General features: G+C 38.1%; 4 protein-coding genes across 5 annotated transcripts; all 4 read right to left on the reverse strand.

Annotated features, from left to right (window-relative positions):
• Positions 1-3436: 3436 nt before the first annotated feature.
• On the reverse strand, positions 3437-4987 carry LOC118776412 (histone H1). Its single transcript, XM_036526752.1, has one exon. The coding sequence runs from the start codon at positions 4950-4952 to the stop codon at positions 4350-4352; it is 603 nt and encodes a 200-aa protein (XP_036382645.1). The 5' UTR covers positions 4953-4987; the 3' UTR covers positions 3437-4349.
• Positions 4988-6713: 1726 nt separating this feature from the next.
• On the reverse strand, positions 6714-7075 carry LOC118776904 (histone H4). Its single transcript, XM_036527539.1, has one exon. The coding sequence runs from the start codon at positions 7051-7053 to the stop codon at positions 6742-6744; it is 312 nt and encodes a 103-aa protein (XP_036383432.1). The 5' UTR covers positions 7054-7075; the 3' UTR covers positions 6714-6741.
• A 393-nt stretch (positions 7076-7468) lies between these two features.
• LOC118777208 (histone H2B-like) lies at positions 7469-7843 on the reverse strand. Its single transcript, XM_036527974.1, has one exon. The coding sequence runs from the start codon at positions 7841-7843 to the stop codon at positions 7469-7471; it is 375 nt and encodes a 124-aa protein (XP_036383867.1).
• Positions 7844-8309: 466 nt separating this feature from the next.
• Positions 8310-17132, reverse strand: LOC118776930 (cytochrome b ascorbate-dependent protein 3). Of its 2 annotated transcripts, none has more exons than XM_036527581.1 (7): positions 17058-17132; positions 14089-14159; positions 12706-12911; positions 12035-12243; positions 9986-10140; positions 9274-9442; positions 8310-8824 (listed from the first exon to the last, which is right to left on the reverse strand). In XM_036527581.1, exons 3-7 carry the CDS (start codon positions 12890-12892, stop codon positions 8801-8803), a joined length of 744 nt encoding a protein of 247 aa, XP_036383474.1. In that variant the 5' UTR covers positions 12893-12911; positions 14089-14159; positions 17058-17132; the 3' UTR covers positions 8310-8800. The 2 variants fall into 2 exon arrangements, with proteins under 2 accessions (XP_036383474.1, XP_036383473.1); XM_036527580.1 differs by having other exon boundaries at positions 17006-17089.
• Between the last annotated feature and the right edge of the window lie 797 nt (positions 17133-17929).

Raw genomic sequence — 17929 nt, forward strand, 5'->3', positions numbered from 1 at the left:
GTTGAAAAAGCATTGTTATCCACCTCAGCCGAATTACAGCTTTTAACCAACTAGCTAACGAGGCATGTAGTCACCTAGATGTATAGTAGAAAACTTGCATGCCTGCATTCCTCAAGTAGATAATGGATTAATTGTTTGTCTTTGCATATTGTTAATAGCATGTTTTAAGTACATCTGCATGTGATTCCAGGAAATGAATGCTTGACTTCAATTCAATTCAGGCATTGTTGTAAAATGATGCAGTTCAATATAATAGTTTTAGGCTTATGTATTTAAATCAAGGCATTGTTGATATAGCAGTTGTACCTTGTCAGAAGTGGTCAAAACACCCAGGGCTAAAGAAGAATGCAACATGATTGTTCACAATACAGAAAGGCGTTGCAGTGCGATCCAACTTACCAAAGAGGATAGTTATTTTTGCTAAATTAGCTTGCCAGAGGCACTGAAGAAGTTTAAGACATCTAGTTAGCTATATAAATGTAAATCACTTTACATTTTTTATAGCAACGATGGCTGATTACTTTTTTGAGCTAGCTGGTGTCAGTAATGTTATATTATCTTATGTAAGATTGTGTCTCATTATTCCCTGACTAGCTATCATATTTGGTTAAAAGGCTAGCTTTGTTAGCTAAAATTTAAACAAAGTTGGCCAGCTACCTAGGTTAGTTTGAAATTTAATTACTGAAATGTCACTGTCCTGTTATCAGAGAACACCAGATGATCCAGCATCCAAATTATGCTCAGCAAGCCAGTTTTGAATATGAATTAGTATACAGTTAGGAGCCAGCAAGCAAGCAAACTTGGTGAGCTAGCTAACAGTAACATTAGGGTAGTGTTATGAAACTTGAAACTATGAAGATAACTTTAGATTAGGATTTCACTATATTTTTGCTTCAATGCCTGTTTGGGCCATTACAAGAAATCATACTGCCCTCCCAATCCCCTAATTTAGAGGTAGATGTGTAATTAGTTTACTCATCAATTTTGACAATTTTTATTTTATAGGAAAACACATGTAGCCTTGAATGTTTCAAGTAAAATGTTTATCTTATTAAAATATTAAAATTAATAATATTATTTAAGATATTTATGAAACTTTTATGCATATTCTTCAGTTTCCAAGATAGGATGATGTTGCTAGTGAATGCTAATAAAAGGATATTTCCACATCCCTACAAAGCCTGGCAGTGTAGGTAAGTGGAAAGGTTGCTGTGTTGTGTTGTGACATCACCACAAACCACTTGCTCACAACAATATTAAACTTTTATGTCACAATGAAGAAACAAGCAGTAGGTCAAAATAAGTGAAAATGTTTTTCTGTGTTATTGTTCTATCATTAAAACAAATGATCAGCATTTTAAAATTCAAACCATATGCAGTTTGACAGTGCATGACATTTTATTATTGTTGTTATTTCTGTTTATTTTAATAGTGATTGGAAGATCAGCCAGCATCAGGGAGAGAACTTCAGGATGTTATTTACTTGCTACTGCTTGAGGTTGCCTATGTCCCAATCCACAAGCGACCAAGGGAAGTTAATCTCTCCGTCTTGTTCAAAAAGTGATAAATGCCGAGTATGAATGAATGGAACTAACTAAATAGTTGGCCTAGTAACACCTAGTGATGGGTTAGGAGCACAACACACATTTTGAATAAATTGTGAAAAATTCTGTAGCAAAGGCAGTATTCCATGGTGAAGTAAGAGTGCAAGGATGAGGTTATTTTCTGTTAAAAAAAAAAAAAAAAAAATTCAGTGATTGGAAATACAAATGAGTATGTTCCACAATGTGTGTACACCAAAGTTGACACTGATTAACCGAAAGATCAATGTGGTTATCTAGTTTTTACTATGACTATTTTGCTTTCAGTAGCCCTGTGTTTCCTATAGCCACTTCTGTTAAATTAAATGATACATAGGCCCAAAATTAAAATTGACAACCAGGCTCCACCAGACGTTATAAAGTAATTTGATTTTCTGAAGCACATGTCTGGAGCTACTGGTATTATTTTTGCAGTAAAAGCTATTAGTTTCCTCTGCTGAACAAAGTATATTGTTATAACAATCCCCACAACTACATGATATGTAAATGATATGGTTAAATTGACTTTGGTTATGATTAAAAAAAACACAAAAACCTTTTGGTTTAACATAAAATCATAAGGATATCTACTTCCAATCAAATGAACTTGCATTCAAGTATATGCGTTTCATGATAGTATCGTATCGTTTTTTGTAGTTATGAACATTGGTCATTGTTCATTGATAACTTACCTTTGTGACAATCAGTCTTGGCTTATTTTGACTATGATAAGCAAAAATTAGTTTAAATAGTTACAGACCAGTAATTGAATTTATGACCTTCATTAGCAGACTAGTTTTCATATTCAGTATTTTAATTCTTTTTTTTTTTTAATTAATTTATTAATTTTTTGTTTAGTGTTTTTAAAAAAAAAAAAAAAAAAACAACAAAAAAAACTTCAGGATATCAAACTAGCAAATGTGACTGTGTTGTGTCCATTCTTGAATAAAAATAAACTTTAAAAAAAGAAAAAACATCTTATTTAGATATTGTCAGATTAATCTGGCAGAGTAATTAAAGTATAGTTTAATTTTGGGATGGGTCTGTGGGCTGTGCCGTTAATAAAGGCTGCTGTTGATGATGTCTACCCTAGTTGGGCAGAAATTGGATTAACCAAGGGAGCAATCATGTAGGTGAGGCAAATACTATTGTATTCATTTTAAGGGAATGCAACGTAAATCAAACAAACACAAAAAGAGCACTGTTAGTTGTTGATGGGGAATGAGGATATGATAACATTCTGTACTGTTGAAATAAGGTTTTGTGCTGTATTTCATTTAAAAAAAATAATAGGAAGGCCAGCCGTCAAACCATTTTCGCAACTTGAATTTTGAGGGAAAAGACAAAGCTGAGTAGGTGTTTTGTTCCTTTGGAACACTTCATAGCAGAATTTGTCTGACTTTAAGACTTACTAGCGGCATTTTCTAAGTTTCTTACCGATGCACTCAGTAACTAAAGGTTAACTGCACCGGCGCTAAGAAACTGGTATCTCTTCGTATGTCGTGTAAGGTTAAGGGTCCCTCCTGCACACCCCAGTGTGTTGGCCAATGCAGGACCAAGTTACGCAGAAAACTGAGAAACATCAAGTAGGTTTGCTGTGTAAAATGGTTGTTCGGTTTGTGTAAGGCAATGCAAATATTTTAACGGCAGACTTATTTTTACTAGCGTACTTAATGATTTATATCGGTAAATACTTAGCAACTGTAACTTCCTCTGTACACTGAAGGCGTTTGTTTAGTGTAGAGATGTTACGGTTACGGGCTTTTTCCTGATACAATTAGCAAACATTTGACGATGACGGCCTGTAGAGACAACGCTGCGAGAGTGTTCATCCCCCCCCCCCCCCAAAAAAAAACCACACACCAAAAGTCCAATTTAATAAACATTCTTCACATGCCAGTCTGATCGCCAAAAGGATGCATTACTCGTACAATGTACAAAATCGCTGTATAAATAGGTAGCTTTCGGCTTGTTTAAATTTGAAGAGGCGGTTCCCATTTGCTGACTGGCTATGGCAAAGGTTCCAGTGTGATTGGATTGTTTGAATTTGGCGCATTTGTTCAAAACAAAACGGTATAATAGAAGTCCCGTCCTGTCCATAAAATATTATATGAAATACACACAATTTAGGCTACAGGTATACTTCTGTACAGATTCTGTGTACCGTAACTAAAGGTCGCGTGTTGTCGAGATAGCTGTCGCACATCCGACACATTGTATTAACATGTACCAGTTTGAGAACTTTGTATGCTAAAACACTGACGTGTAGGTTAATATAGCTCCGTTGTGTTTTTCCCAATAGGGGTTTGTCCTGAAATTATGGGACACAGAAATATTAGTCAACTTAAAGGTACCAGTGTTAGCCTACAAGTAGCCTACTAAAAACAGACTGGTCTGATTAATTAGATCTACATGTATTGCTAGCTTATTTAATTATTTCGTGTCAGGTGCTTTAAGTAGGCCTACCATTCAATGCTCTTTTTAGCAAAGGGGATCGTTAAATTAAAATGCTCAGTCTACCTCCGCTTATCAGACAGTAAATAAATGACAAATAAATATAGCGAGTATACCTACAATTAGAACATTTATAGCTAGCCAGCTAGCCATGTGCAATTTAGTGCACGATTACATAAAATATATCCTCATAAACATTCATACAAACTAAAACATTTACACACCATAAAAATGGAATTGGTCTGCACTTTTCTGGAAGTTGTGGTGGCTCTTATAAGAGCCTTTGGGTTTGAAAAATTTTGTCAAAATCGCCGTTCACTTCTTTTTGGGTGCTGCCTTCTTGGCTTTGGCGGCCTTCGGTTTCGCAGCTTTTGGCTTGGCTGCCTTGGTCTTCTTGGGGCTTTTCGCGACTTTCTTCACGGCGGGCTTCTTCACTTTCTTCGGACTTTTAGCAGCCTTCTTAGCCGGTGCTGGCTTCTTGGCTTTCTTTGGGGACTTCTTGACTGCTGGTTTCTTAGCAGCCGCCTTCTTCGGTTTCTTGGCTGCCGCTGGCTTCTTTGCTGCCGGTTTCTTAGCTTTAGGAGCCGCTTTTTTCGCTGGCTTCTTACCCTCCGTTTTTTTGTTCAATTTAAATGATCCTGAAGCACCGGTTCCTTTCGTCTGGACCAGGGTTTCTTTCTGGACCAAGGATTTCAGCGCCAGCTTGACACGGGAGTTATTTTTTTCTACATCGTAACCACCAGCAGCCAGAGCCTTCTTCAGGGCAGCAAGAGATACCCCTTTGCGTTCCTTTGAAACGGCAACCGCTTTCATAATAAGATCGGACACGCTGGGGCCAGCTTTTTTCGATTTGGCCGCAGATTTCTTCTTGGGAGCCTTTGCCGGAGCGGCGGCGGGGGCTGGAGCGACTTCTGCCATCTCTGAAGTTTGGAAGTTTTTCCTTCACCGTTGAGTGTCAGTCAGACAATGTAATCACGACATACAGCGAAGGGCGGAACTTAAATACGAGATGAGAACCCTATAGACTCAACTGTCTGTACAGCAGCTCCCAGTTGAAGAAAACACTCTTGGATTGTGTTTTCTTCTCACAGAAAACTACAAAATTATAAGGCAAGCAAACAGCTTTCCCCTGAATGAAGTATGGAAATCAATATAAAACACCGACATGTTTTAGGTGCATAGATGTTAAACATAAATCGTCTCTAGAGATTCAATAGAAACACGAAAAGATTCTGAATATCGCGGGGAAACCAAGCTGCTCGGACCCCACTTCCTCCAATCTTTCAGAAATAACATGATTAAACTTCCACCAAAAATTATAACTAACAATTCTTTGTTAAAGAAAAGACTCTGCTTTACAATTTTATTGTGGTTTTAAGCTAAAACTGTTTAACATTTAGGAATTCGAAGACTTTATCTGAGGTGAAGTTAACACAGCTCATCACAGGTCGCCATTTCATCCTTTCCTAATCGGCATGACGCATTCCTTGCTTGATTATTTGTATTTAATGTATTTTTTGTATCAGTGTACACATCTGTTTGAACTAATCCTTCGTAGCTTTGGGAATAATATCACACCCCACGGTGAAACATGTCTTTCAACGCTCGATAAATATCGGTTACTTTCAATCGAGCGGCTTGCTATTGTTACAATGCTAGGAGGCGGCAGTTGTCCTGGCATTTGACCAATTTGATAGATAATTAATATAAATGCAGTTATACATACTACCAACAGTTGTATGTGTGCTGTCAAAATTACGATGTCTTAAATTTGTGTATACTGGGATTTCAATATTTCCGACAACAAAATATGTCATTATAGCCGTATCCTATAGGCTGAGCATGTTGTTCAAAGCTGCGTTTGATTCCACAAAGCTCGCTAAGATGTTTGTTTTCATGTAATTATTATACAATTTCAGACAAATCTGTGTTGGTTACTCAATAACGTATTAGAATGCAAATATGTTTAATTTGTTTATAAAAATAAAATATCTCAAGTTGACTTATTTATTTGGACTAAATACAAACTCGAATCCATGATATTGTGACAGCGATTGTGGACATGTTACACTCTGCGATGTCATATACCCACAGTATCCAGTTATACAAGTGAATAAATGGTTCCGATTGGCTATATATACACATTCATATATAGGGTGAATCAGATGTAATGTATTTGCTCTTGCCACGCAACAATACGTGGCTTTTGTTGCAGTATGGGAGAGAGGAATTACCTGTTTACAAAACTAACAGTAGGTATAATTTATTAAAATCCTGACTACTTGGATTGAGCGCCAAATAGGCACGACTCTTCGGAAATCTTAAAATTATCAATACCTGGGTAACAGGTTACCACCATACCACATGTGATGCATAGGTCGTAGTCTGTTTTGTTTGGATCTTACTAGGCATTTCATGAGGATCTTAAAAGCTTCTGCCAAAATAACTTTAGTTAAACTTATATATACATAACGCACATATGCTATGTTATTCGTAACATGTTGCTCTATGCACCAATTTCAATGGGCAATACTGTGACAGTGTGTAATCTGATAGCATTATCGTAAGTTTATCACTTCACTGAATGACAATCATGGGCGTCAATCTCAACAAGTATTAATGGAATAAAAGGTGAGCTCTTTCACTGATGTTCTGGGCGGCTCTTAAAAGAGCCTTTGGTTTGGTTTTTTTTCTTCAGACGAACAGTTCAGCCTCCGAAGCCGTACAGTGTGCGTCCCTGGCGTTTTAGGGCATACACAACATCCATGGCAGTGACGGTTTTGCGCTTGGCGTGCTCAGTGTAGGTGACGGCATCGCGGATAACATTCTCCAAAAACACCTTCAGCACTCCTCTCGTTTCTTCATAGATCAGGCCTGATATACGCTTCACACCACCACGACGAGCCAGACGGCGGATGGCCGGCTTGGTGATACCCTGAATGTTATCACGAAGAACCTTCCGATGGCGCTTTGCGCCACCCTTTCCTAATCCTTTTCCGCCTTTACCCCTTCCTGACATTTCTTCTCCTTATTCGTTGACAACCGATTGCAAATAAACACGATGTTCAACCGTGAGGGTTTATTATAGATTGGACGCGGACCTATTTGAAACCACCAAGCTTTGGCAAGCCACCAGAAGCATTTCATTGGTTGCTGTGACTACTGCATAATTAACTCCTAGTATGCCTTTTTATTGTGAAATAATGTAATGTAAACTTTGCTAAAAATTTCACTAAAAACGTAACGTATAGGCTAAACAATATACTTTCTGTTCTCAATGTACATTTTCTGTTTTGGCATGCCCTGCCCAATGCTGCGCACTGGTCACGTCCCGGAACATCTTTACCTGTAAATTCGACATTAGAAGATACTCTTTTATTGACCCTTGGGTGGCTCTTAGAAGAGCCTTTGGGTTTATTAAGAAGGAAAGTTCTTCACTTTGAGCTTGTATACTTGGTGACAGCCTTTGTGCCTTCCGAAACGGCATGTTTCGCAAGTTCTCCGGGCAACAGCAACCGCACAGCCGTCTGAATCTCCCGTGAAGTTATAGTTGAGCGTTTGTTATAGTGAGCCAAGCGGGACGACTCGCCTGCGATGCGTTCAAATATATCGTTGACGAAAGAGTTCATGATACCCATGGCTTTGGAAGATATGCCGGTATCAGGATGCACTTGTTTCAGTACTTTGTATACGTATATAGCGTAACTCTCCTTCCTAGACTTTCTACGCTTCTTCCCTCCCTTTCCGGCGGTCTTTGTGACAGCTTTCTTGGAGCCTTTCTTCGGCGCCGCTTTCGCTGGTTCAGGCATGATTACTGTATTTCCCTTAACACTACAATGGTGCAGAGTAATACGCCACTTTTTTATCCTTTATTTATAGAGCTGGTATGCAAATAAAGTGAGCGTATACTCACCAAGATTTCCATTGGTTATTGTACTAACGTGAACGGTTAGTCACCAGTTATTGGCTACTTTGTTTCTTGCGTCGTCTTTTTCAGATTGACCATTTTGATTGGTGTAGAGGAGAGCGGCGCGTTGGGCCGGTCGACTTTCAACCTCACGTGATCTCTGCTGTTGTCTCGTCAATCACAAACCAGTTTCAACTGGATTGTGTAACAAAGGGATAGGTTGAAACACACCAGTGGATGACTTTCTTGCAGCTGATGTTTCCAGGTTACAACAACATGCGAAATTGGCATAATGAACAGTACTAGTTCATGTGTGCCACAGCTCAGTTTACATTGACATAACATTCAACAGCAGATTAAATGATTTTATTTAGACATAATTTAATGCACACATGCAAAAGTATTACATTTTGATGAGCTACCATAACAATTCTCCTTTATAATATTTTGTATACATGTATATCATCAACAGCAGTATGTATTGGTTTGTTTCCCATTGAGGTTAATTCACTTATCCTTCAGAGCAATTCAATGATGTTCTTGCATTCATATTTAGTTATGTTTTTGAGAAAATGCAGTTGATTTTAGTTTGATATAATAAAATTGTTTACAGCTGTAGCACTGTCCATCATTTATGTTACCAAACACATCGTTCCATGATATATCTCAGTATAGAGAAAAAACAGCTCTTTTTCAGATGAGACCTGAAAAAACATTGTCCCAGCAATGTCTATAAAATGTTCCCTTTGAGGAGAAAAAGGACACATATCAGTCTTCAACAGATATTAGGTGGATGAAGTGAAAAAAGGAAAAATAATTCGCTTGAGAGAAAGCCTTATGTAGACTGTGTGTTATCCCATCATCTGTCCCCTCCAAGCAATGGCTGAAAAAGAAGACAAACAGGAGACTCGGTACACAGAACTGCATGAAAATGTTTACCAATATAAATAAAAAACCGGACCACTTCTCTCAGATCCACTGGGCTTACTGACAGTTAAAATGGAACCAATTTACATTTAGGCTTAGAGAGAATACAGGGACATAAATAATTTTCAGCCTACAATGTTCTGTAAATAGATTACGCAGTACTATTAAATGAAAAGAAACAGTTTTGTAAATGATAAACCTATCTGTGTCAGTGCAGCTTCTTGTAATGGTCTGTCTCCTTTAAAATACAAGTACACTCTCCTTATTTTCTTTCTACAATTCAAGTCTTAATAAAATTTCACAAGTTAAAAAAGGCATAGGAAATAATACATTTTGGTAATGTAACAAAAAAATAAAGCTATTTGTGCTTATCTGCATGTATGTTCTTTCTGCTGTCACACTCACTTCAGAACTCTCCTCCTCTTGGCCTGGCTCTGGACGTTGCCAGCTCTGATTGGACAGGATTTTCAGTATGACCAATCCAAAGGCTATAATCAGGACTCCTAATGAGTTGGCAAATACAGCCTCTGGTGGAAGCATGGAGTATGGCTTCGTCTCATTGGTGCTTCCTTTACTGCAAAGAGAGCCAATTACTGCTGACAGAGGGCTTTGCAAGAACAATGCAGATCTAGGACATATTTGTAAATAGTTTAAAACTGAATCTTTTTAGTTCACCTTTTTATAGAAGGCCTGTACAATGAGGACATAATACTGAAGGTTTTACCAAAAATATGGAACTGTTGTTTAGTAATGCACAACCATATTAATACATGGGGTGTGACCGTATTGTGTCCTCACAGACACCCATATAATGTATGTCACGTAAAATCTGAGAAAAAATCTAAAAAAGTACATTTTTACATTTGAGTAAAATGTACAAGAAAAAAATATTTCATACATTTGCTAAAGCCACCTCATTAGATGCACTTTGTAAGTCTGGGTTAGAGCATCTGCTGAATGACAATAATATATCTTAACGTGGCGTAACAGTACGTTAAATACATAACACAAATCAGTTCAGTCTGTCTAAACAGACTGACAAAGAAATGTCAATATTGCAAATTGATGGAGGGGGCATGCTTCATAAATCTTGTATCGGGTTCTAAGAGATCCTTACAGTGCAAAGAAGAGCTTCTCGTTGATTCCGGAGATGCAGGCTGCGATGCTCAGGGTAAAGATGATGCTGCCCATCCACACATGGATAGGCTTGAGCAGCTTGCGGAGTTCAAGTGGAGAGCAGGGGAGGAGGAAGGCAGCCAGGCCAAGCGTCCACTGACCATAGATGCAAAGACAGACAATAAGGAGAGAGACACTATGTATCTGACTCTAAAAAAAAAGACTAAAGGAGATTACTCTAGAAGATTCTTATCTGAGCAGCGCAACCATATAGCAGATATAATTACAAGGTCATCGATTTTGAATGCGTATAATAGTGCTACCTCATGGAAATGGTTTCAATCCTAAAAACTTGAAATGTTTTCCAACAAGACAAATTTGTGTTAAGAGTTATCATAGGCTCATCATTGCTCATGGCATTCGTGATGGTTATTTGGCTGTGAAATTGAAGAGACATAAGGAGAGTGCAAATCTCCTAGGACTGTGTGCATCTGCTAGACTTACATACAAAGAAAATGTGTAGTGTATATATCAAACTCTATGTAGGCTGACAGACTCACATTTACTAATACCTGTGCAAAGTTAGACTTTCTGTGGACCCAAGGTGGTCACTGATGATAGCCTGAAACATAGTAATCTGCCAGTGATGTCTTTTTAAATGCAGGATTATTGTGAACTGGACATTTAACACAAATATTCTGGTGCAGAGCAATGGAAAAACATTAATTACAGATGAACTAGGTTAATATCATTTTGTTTAATATCATAACCTATTTATGATTGTTTTTCCCTCAAATCATCATAGAATCAGCTGTCTAAACCACTATCAGCTAGCTGATATGCTTTTGCTATCATTACAACATGCTTAAGGCTACTAAGCTGCTCTGCTGTCTACATCATTTCCTATGCTTTTGTGGTCTGGAGTCAAGTTTAACAAAACAACTCCCAGAGTGTCAGATTCCTAATTTCTGCTCCTGAGAAGATTTGCGTGTCTGTCCTTTTGTTTTAGTGGTCTATAAAATGTTTAAATATATTAAATAGATAAAATAATCAGAACATATCTGACAGAATACTTGTTAGCGTTTTTCTTTGTCTTTAAAATTACAAACAGCATAGCTCCTAAATCACAAGGAACTCATCCTGGGTGTTGGCTCAGCCCTATGGCACAGGTTTGAAATCAGCCATGTCATCTGCCAACAATGACCTACAGTGACCTGCAGAAGCCTACAGTGGCAGAACAAATTGGCTTAATTCTGCCCAGAATTGGGGTGTGCAAGGTCAGCCAGGGATCTCCGCACTACCCAAGTCATTGGGCTCCTGCAAGTTGGTGAAACCCACCTTTTAAATGAATATACATTAGTGTAGTATATGCTACGGTACAGTATGTTTGACTATTTTATCCTCTAGCTTGCTGCCATAGAGAAAATGTAACAATTACACAACTTTAATACATTTATTTTGCGAAATATTGTGATATACTGTTTAAGAATGTAAATAATCGATAATGACATTGTGACAAGCACAATGTACGATTATTGAAAATACCGAGCAAACAATAAATCACCATTCAACACTCACAACAGGATAACAGTATGGCAATAAAACATACAAAATATAGTTTATTATTCTTTATTTAACTGTAAAACACAGGAGTAAGCACAGTTAAAACACTTTAAAACACATTTTGTTCTCCAGCTTGGCAGTGCCATTCGATTACATTTGAAGCATTAAACTTGGTGACTAAGGTTAGTAGTAGTATTAACTAGTATATGACTACTGAAATGTAAAATTACCTTCATACATCTTTAGTGTGTGTGTCTTTAAGTAAATAAATAAATGCATCTGATGTATTACATAAAAATAGTGAAATCACTTCTATTTGAGAGATGCAGTATTTCAGTTCAAATTCAGTTTTGCCAACCACCAATGGAAAAGTGAATGTCACAGGTATTCATATTATTAAACTGATTTAATTTAATTGCACCTTACATGAACAAGCAATGCAAGGATGAAGTGGAATAGGACCACTGGGCAGTCCTGGCCACTTTACCTGTGCAGCGAAGAGGGCTGTTGTGCAGATTCCCAGCCAGCTGTGCAGTGAGTACAGGTTGGGGATGTTTTTGGCATTGTGGAAATCAAAGACGGCACATAAACCCAAGATGGACAGGAGAAGAGCCAGGAACAGCAGGCCAGCATGTAGCAGCTTCCAGGGTAGCTTATTCTGACTCCAAGTTAGTGGGATACGGTACAGTACAGCCGCTGATATGGCCAGGGAGAGGAAGGGTACACCAGTTTATCAATGTACAGCAGTCAGACCTTAATGCAAGTGTGCAGACTGAAACAAATATTGAAATCATGCCTACATGCCTCATATTCCTTAAAGTAAGTGAAATTTCCTGCAGTGAGAAATTGCTTCTCAGCCACTTGCATAACCCATTAATTTGTAAAGCATTCATTCAGTCACACAATGAACATGCATTTCAATTCTTTAAAAAGTTACTACCTTAACACATAATACAAATTAATACAAGAAGTGATTACAAACCAGAAAATTAAAAAAAAACATTTTTTTTTTTTGCTGTTCAGAGGGGAAGTTTTCTCAATTATGAGAAGGTGGAAGGAAAATACCCAACTGATATTGTTTATTTCATTATCTCAGGCCTGTTTTATCACGGCCCACTACCCAAGTCACATGACTCACTCAAAAATCCCCTCTCTTACCGTTACCATACAGGACGACCAGCCCAGTTACCATCAGTACAGGGTGCCAGTTGAACTGTAGGGCCGAGCCATCCCATGCAAAGCCCCCACGCCAGTGGGAATTCCAGTAGGACACGAACACCACACACAGGATCCCCAGAAAAAGGCTCAAGAGATAGCAGATATAGAAGAGCAACATAGATCTCATCCTTGGGCAGCCTGAAGGACTGCAAAAGAGAAGGAGAAAAAGAGGGGTGAGATAGTACTTAATGAGAAGTCTGGACTGTCACACAGGCATTCATTACAAAGCATGTCAAAGATCGCTTGCCACTCCCCAAGCCCTTAAATAAGGTTGAGATGCACATGTTGGATTTCTCACCAGGCTGCAAAAGTAAGAATTCTCCTCAGTACAGACATGGAATAACACATATGCACAGACATGCTAAGGTTATATGATCCCATATAGTTTTGTAGTGACAAAACAATTAAATCCAACTTCAGCCCCAAACCAACTAACTGAAGTTGTATGATCCCATTATGACTAGTTTTGTAGTGATAAAAAATTAAACTTACATTCAGACCTAAACTTTGTCTTGTGTTTGTTCACCTTATGCATATGCTCTTATGTGACTGATTAAACCAGCTCAGATACACATATCAAAATAAAGCCCACAGTGGATGTTTAGATACTTTCTTTTAATCAGTGTTGTCAACATTTTCAGTTGAAAGGCTTCATTTTTACTCTACCAAGTGGCCAGAACTTAATACGGTATACAATTACAGATAGGATGTTGTACAATGTAGTTTGAACTGTTGCAACACAAACGATCACACAGAAATCTTACATTTTTGTAGATACTAGTAATCAAGTTGAATATTTACAATGTATTACAATTAGAAGAATTATACGTAGAATACTTCTGGTGGATTTGTTGTTTTCTTATCTCTGCATATTTTTACTTGTATATACACATATGTACACATAAGCCAGAATCACAGGTCACACAATGTATTTAATATTTAACAATTTATTTTATAAATGATGTATCTCCCCCTATAGAAACAGATATACCTTAAAAAGTATGCTTCGTAAATTATACTGAGGTGGGTCATGTGCTGAGTATTGGCAGACCAATAAGCTGCCCAAATTTCCAAACACTGGATGTTCGAATGTTGTATTCCTTAAGGGATTATTATTCAGTAATTTAATTCAGGTGTACACATACAACACTGTTTTTCATACTATTTCTCTATTATTTGCAGAGACGAAAGACATACCATTTCATGACAGTGTGAAAAACTACAGAAATTCTAAATCAAACAGCGGTTACATTAAACACACATAACGTTTATGACCAAACAAGAAAAACAGGCTAAATGTCACTCTGAAATAAAATGACTTACTCTGTCTTCTTTCAGATTTTCTTTGTCCTAGTGCCAGTGTCTCTTCATAGAGCTGTGTTGAATAAAACGGACTGTATAGGAGAAAAAATGCAGGAGTTCTGGAACTAGATTTGGACTGAATGGCAATAAATACAGATTCTATCAATTTTGCACGAGACTCTCTGCCTGACCACCACCTCCCAAAAATATCTCCTTATAGTTTCAGACTGACAATGCCTAGCTCCTCCCCTTGATACCTTTTGAATTTCTCTTCCCCTGTTTGCATTGGGGATTTTCATCTCAGTTCCTCTTTCTATCAATCTACTGTTATCTTACTTCTGCATTCATTAACTGCTGTCTTTTAAGCTGTCTGGACTGGCAGATGAGGAGTTTCTGTATTGTATGTGGATAGAAATATGTAATGAACAGAACTGGGTTATATCTCTGTAGGCAAGAAAAATGTACATTTTCAAGTCAGACAAACAACTTTTACACAATCAGCATTGCGACAGTCATCATAAAATTGCAGCACAGTGGAAAGTTTCAGTTTGGATACCAGAAGATTGTCTGAAGAATTTTTATTTTTTGATGCAGCCACAGTGATACGTTTATGGATTTTACGGGGGTAGGAAGCACTTCCTCACATACTCACAGCTGTGTGCAGAAGTGGTTGCCTAATCATGTGGCCAGCCTGACAGAGATTGAGGTGGTGGGTGGGTGTGGGTTTACATGCTCACAGCTGCATGTACAAGTAGTTGCCTGGTCATATGTCTAGCCTGACTGAGCTGGAGGTGGGGGGTTACCCAGATAGGATGAATCACTGTTTGGCTGGTTACAGTATACAGATTTGTTTATGATGATAGTGACAATCAGATATTTCAACTACTTTATGTTTTCAATTTCAAAAGTTAACCATTCTCAACACAACAATAACAGATCCCAACATTAGGTATTTGAGTACTTTCTAGTTGAGAACATCCTTGTTGGTCTGATTTGCTAGTTTGCTGTGAAGATGCTGGATGATACTTGTCACATTAAAAGCTTTACTTACACAGGAATGTAGGTTTTGAAAATGGTTCATTTACCATAAATTGCAACTGAAAGCTTTCCTTAATGTCACAGGAATAATACTTGCAGCTATGTTTGTCAAAATGAAAGCACAACAGTCCTTCTCCCTTGTCAAAAGCAGAAAGGACACAGAACCAAGTTGTAATCACAGTAGCTGCTATTTGGCAATGTCCTGCCAGGAATCACACAGGTATCCCTACAAACTAGCTTCTACTGAATATGTGTTACCATGTCTAGCTGTTCAGACAAGCAAAGGAAGCTAACCTGCTAGGTACAATGGCCTGCATGTAAAGTGAATATATGATCATGAAGTGGATATTCTCATCTATCATATTGGAAATTGAATATTTAACATAAATGGAAACATCTGAATATATAACAGCATATTCATTTTATTCACACGGTGGTCTTACGCCATGTGCTACTACTTGCAAGCTGCAAATTGGAATGAATTGAAAATAGAATTACAGACTACCCATTTAAAAGTGTACAAGGGAAGTTGGACTATTTTACATGTATCTAATTAGCAAGTATTCCTCTGCCAGACAGGTAGCATCTAACAGGCATGGGCAAGGAACAATGTGAAAGGCCACTACACTGCACATTAGATAGCTAGCCTACTTGTCAGAATGGCACCTAGTGACACCAGCATCAGTGAAACTCCTTAAAGATAACAGCAGCAGTGCAAAGGTTAGATGTACTCATTAACAAAGTATTCAGAGAACACTTTGCCGTTTTGATGGCTGACCTGACTGTCTTACACCTTCTGTTTGCATACTGTTTACTGTGACATGCTATAAAACAATAATGTTCAGTCATGTATGGTATGAAGTAGCCTCAAACTGTTAGCTACCATTGCTATCTGTGCTGAACGTGACATAATGAAAATGGTGGCTGCTACGTCTGTGATCATGCTAATACTACCCATACTTGCTACAAGTTGTAGCAGGGTTCCAGAGAGATACAACCATTGCATGCTAGTGCTACTTTTTATTACTTCCCTATGGTGATGACCAGTGACAATAAGAATGGGGGTAACTGTTTACGCTCATACAGTAACAGGTTTTGGCTCCCAGGAAGTGTTTTGTGAAACTGTATGTAACAGGAATTTTATCTTTAAAAACAATGTCATGTTTTGATCTTCCTCGTGCTGTAAATTTTCCTTTAAAGACTCATGCCATCTCTCCGTACAAAAGTATCCGATAAAATGCAGTCTATTCTCTGTTAACAAATTTACAGTAATCCTGTAACTCAGTAAACAAACACTCCCAGGAAGTGTTTGTTTTGTCGTCAAAAGGCATCGCTCCATTGTTTCAAATACGACAAATAACTGTATCCAGCCGCTTGGGGGCATTACTTTTCGTACGCAGAGTGAGAGTCCGGCGCCTTCTCCGGATTTCTCAGTGCACCTGACACTGTTTATTGGGCATCTTTAAGGGTTAGGGAGTGCATGCTTTGTGTCAGCAAGCTCTATTTATTTTACTTTGTCTCATTTGCGTTGTCTGTTAATTGTATAATGTATCAAGCTACTTTGATGTTGACGATAAGCCAACACAAACAGCTTTTGAAATACGTTTTGAAGCTACAGCTCAACTGTGATCCTTGTTCATATTTTGCGACTGAATGGCTGGGTAGTTTTACTGAACTAAATGCTACTTTAGGAGTGAGACACATTACGCACTTGGTTCTCCCACCAAATAACATATGGCTATTCGTGTATCGTTTAACAGCTTGACAGAATAAAGTGAATGAATCAACGCCTAATAAGATTTACGTTTTATCTGTCAAGTTAACTAGCTCTGTTTAGTTCGGGCAACAATGCACCAACACTGAAGTTATAGGTTGATGAAGTAAATAAGGCTTTACTCACGTTCAACGTGCAATATCAGTTGCGCTCGATAAGAAACTGAAATACAACTAACTTTTGGGCGGCATTTCACGTCTGCGCAGATTCCCTGAGTCTGGCTAGGGCAACCGAGGACGAGTGAAAAAAGTTCCTTTTTCTAGATTGGAACTCCCTCGATCACATGATTCTGCGCCATTTTGAGAGGAAGTGCCGTGTGTAATTTAGAGAAATGCCGATTGGGATACTGGGACATGGGCAGTCGAATGGGATAAACCAAGCGATTATTTCCGTTTGTATTTTGTGCGACTGCACAGCGTAATACCCAAATTACGATTGAAACGCATACGGATAGATATCTACAATTTCTTTCCCCTCGCGTCACCTGATATTTATTTTAAATAATTCATTTTACATTGACATTGAGTAACAGATCCATTCCCTAAATAAAACAAGCCATGATTCATACAAACTATAATTCTACTATCAAATGTGGCTTGCGTCCATTGATGCAGAATGAAGAGATATAAAACGTAGCCCGGTTCCACTTCTGTCTCGGCTCCACTTCTGTCCCCGCCCCCTAACACCTGCTACTTCTAGCATCTGATGTTAATTTTACGTGTAGCATTGTGTTGTATTTTGATTTTGTGTTATAGGAACTGCTATATCGCAGTATACTTGGCTTTTGTCAGAGTGCACAAGTTAAATTGTGGTAGGGCTTGAATAGTGTTATGCTCAAACTCACTGGTCTGAGAGTATTGTCAGCCTGGTCTGACACTGTTGCTAGTTTAAGTTGAATGGATACACTTATGTTCTGTTATGATGGAGTTGCTCTGGATAAAAGCGTCTGCTAAATGCATTTAATGTAATGTAATGTAAAGTAATGTAACGTAGCTGTAAAACCTTGAGAGGGTGAGTAACTCGCAAATGTTCGACAATGCCTCCCTCTAC

The sequence above is a fragment of the Megalops cyprinoides genome, chromosome 4, assembly GCF_013368585.1.
Source record: "Megalops cyprinoides isolate fMegCyp1 chromosome 4, fMegCyp1.pri, whole genome shotgun sequence".
NCBI classification, from domain to species: Eukaryota; Metazoa; Chordata; class Actinopteri; order Elopiformes; family Megalopidae; genus Megalops; species Megalops cyprinoides.

Bases quoted from the DNA above. Each gene is read 5' to 3' on its own strand.
- LOC118777208 (XM_036527974.1), bottom strand. From the start codon at position 7,843: ATGCCTGAACCAGCGAAAGCGGCGCCGAAGAAAGGCTCCAAGAAAGCT.
- LOC118776904 (XM_036527539.1), bottom strand. From the start codon at position 7,053: ATGTCAGGAAGGGGTAAAGGCGGAAAAGGATTAGGAAAGGGTGGCGCA.
- LOC118776412 (XM_036526752.1), bottom strand. From the start codon at position 4,952: ATGGCAGAAGTCGCTCCAGCCCCCGCCGCCGCTCCGGCAAAGGCTCCC.
- LOC118776930 (XM_036527581.1), bottom strand. From the start codon at position 12,892: ATGAGATCTATGTTGCTCTTCTATATCTGCTATCTCTTGAGCCTTTTT. The intron at 10,141-12,034 runs GTAAAGTGGCCA...ATCTATGGTCAG, and splicing joins CAGCCCTCTTCGCTGCACAG to TGGACGCTTGGCCTGGCTGC. The intron at 9,443-9,985 runs GTAAGGATCTCT...CTCTCTTTGCAG, and splicing joins GAGAAGCTCTTCTTTGCACT to TAAAGGAAGCACCAATGAGA.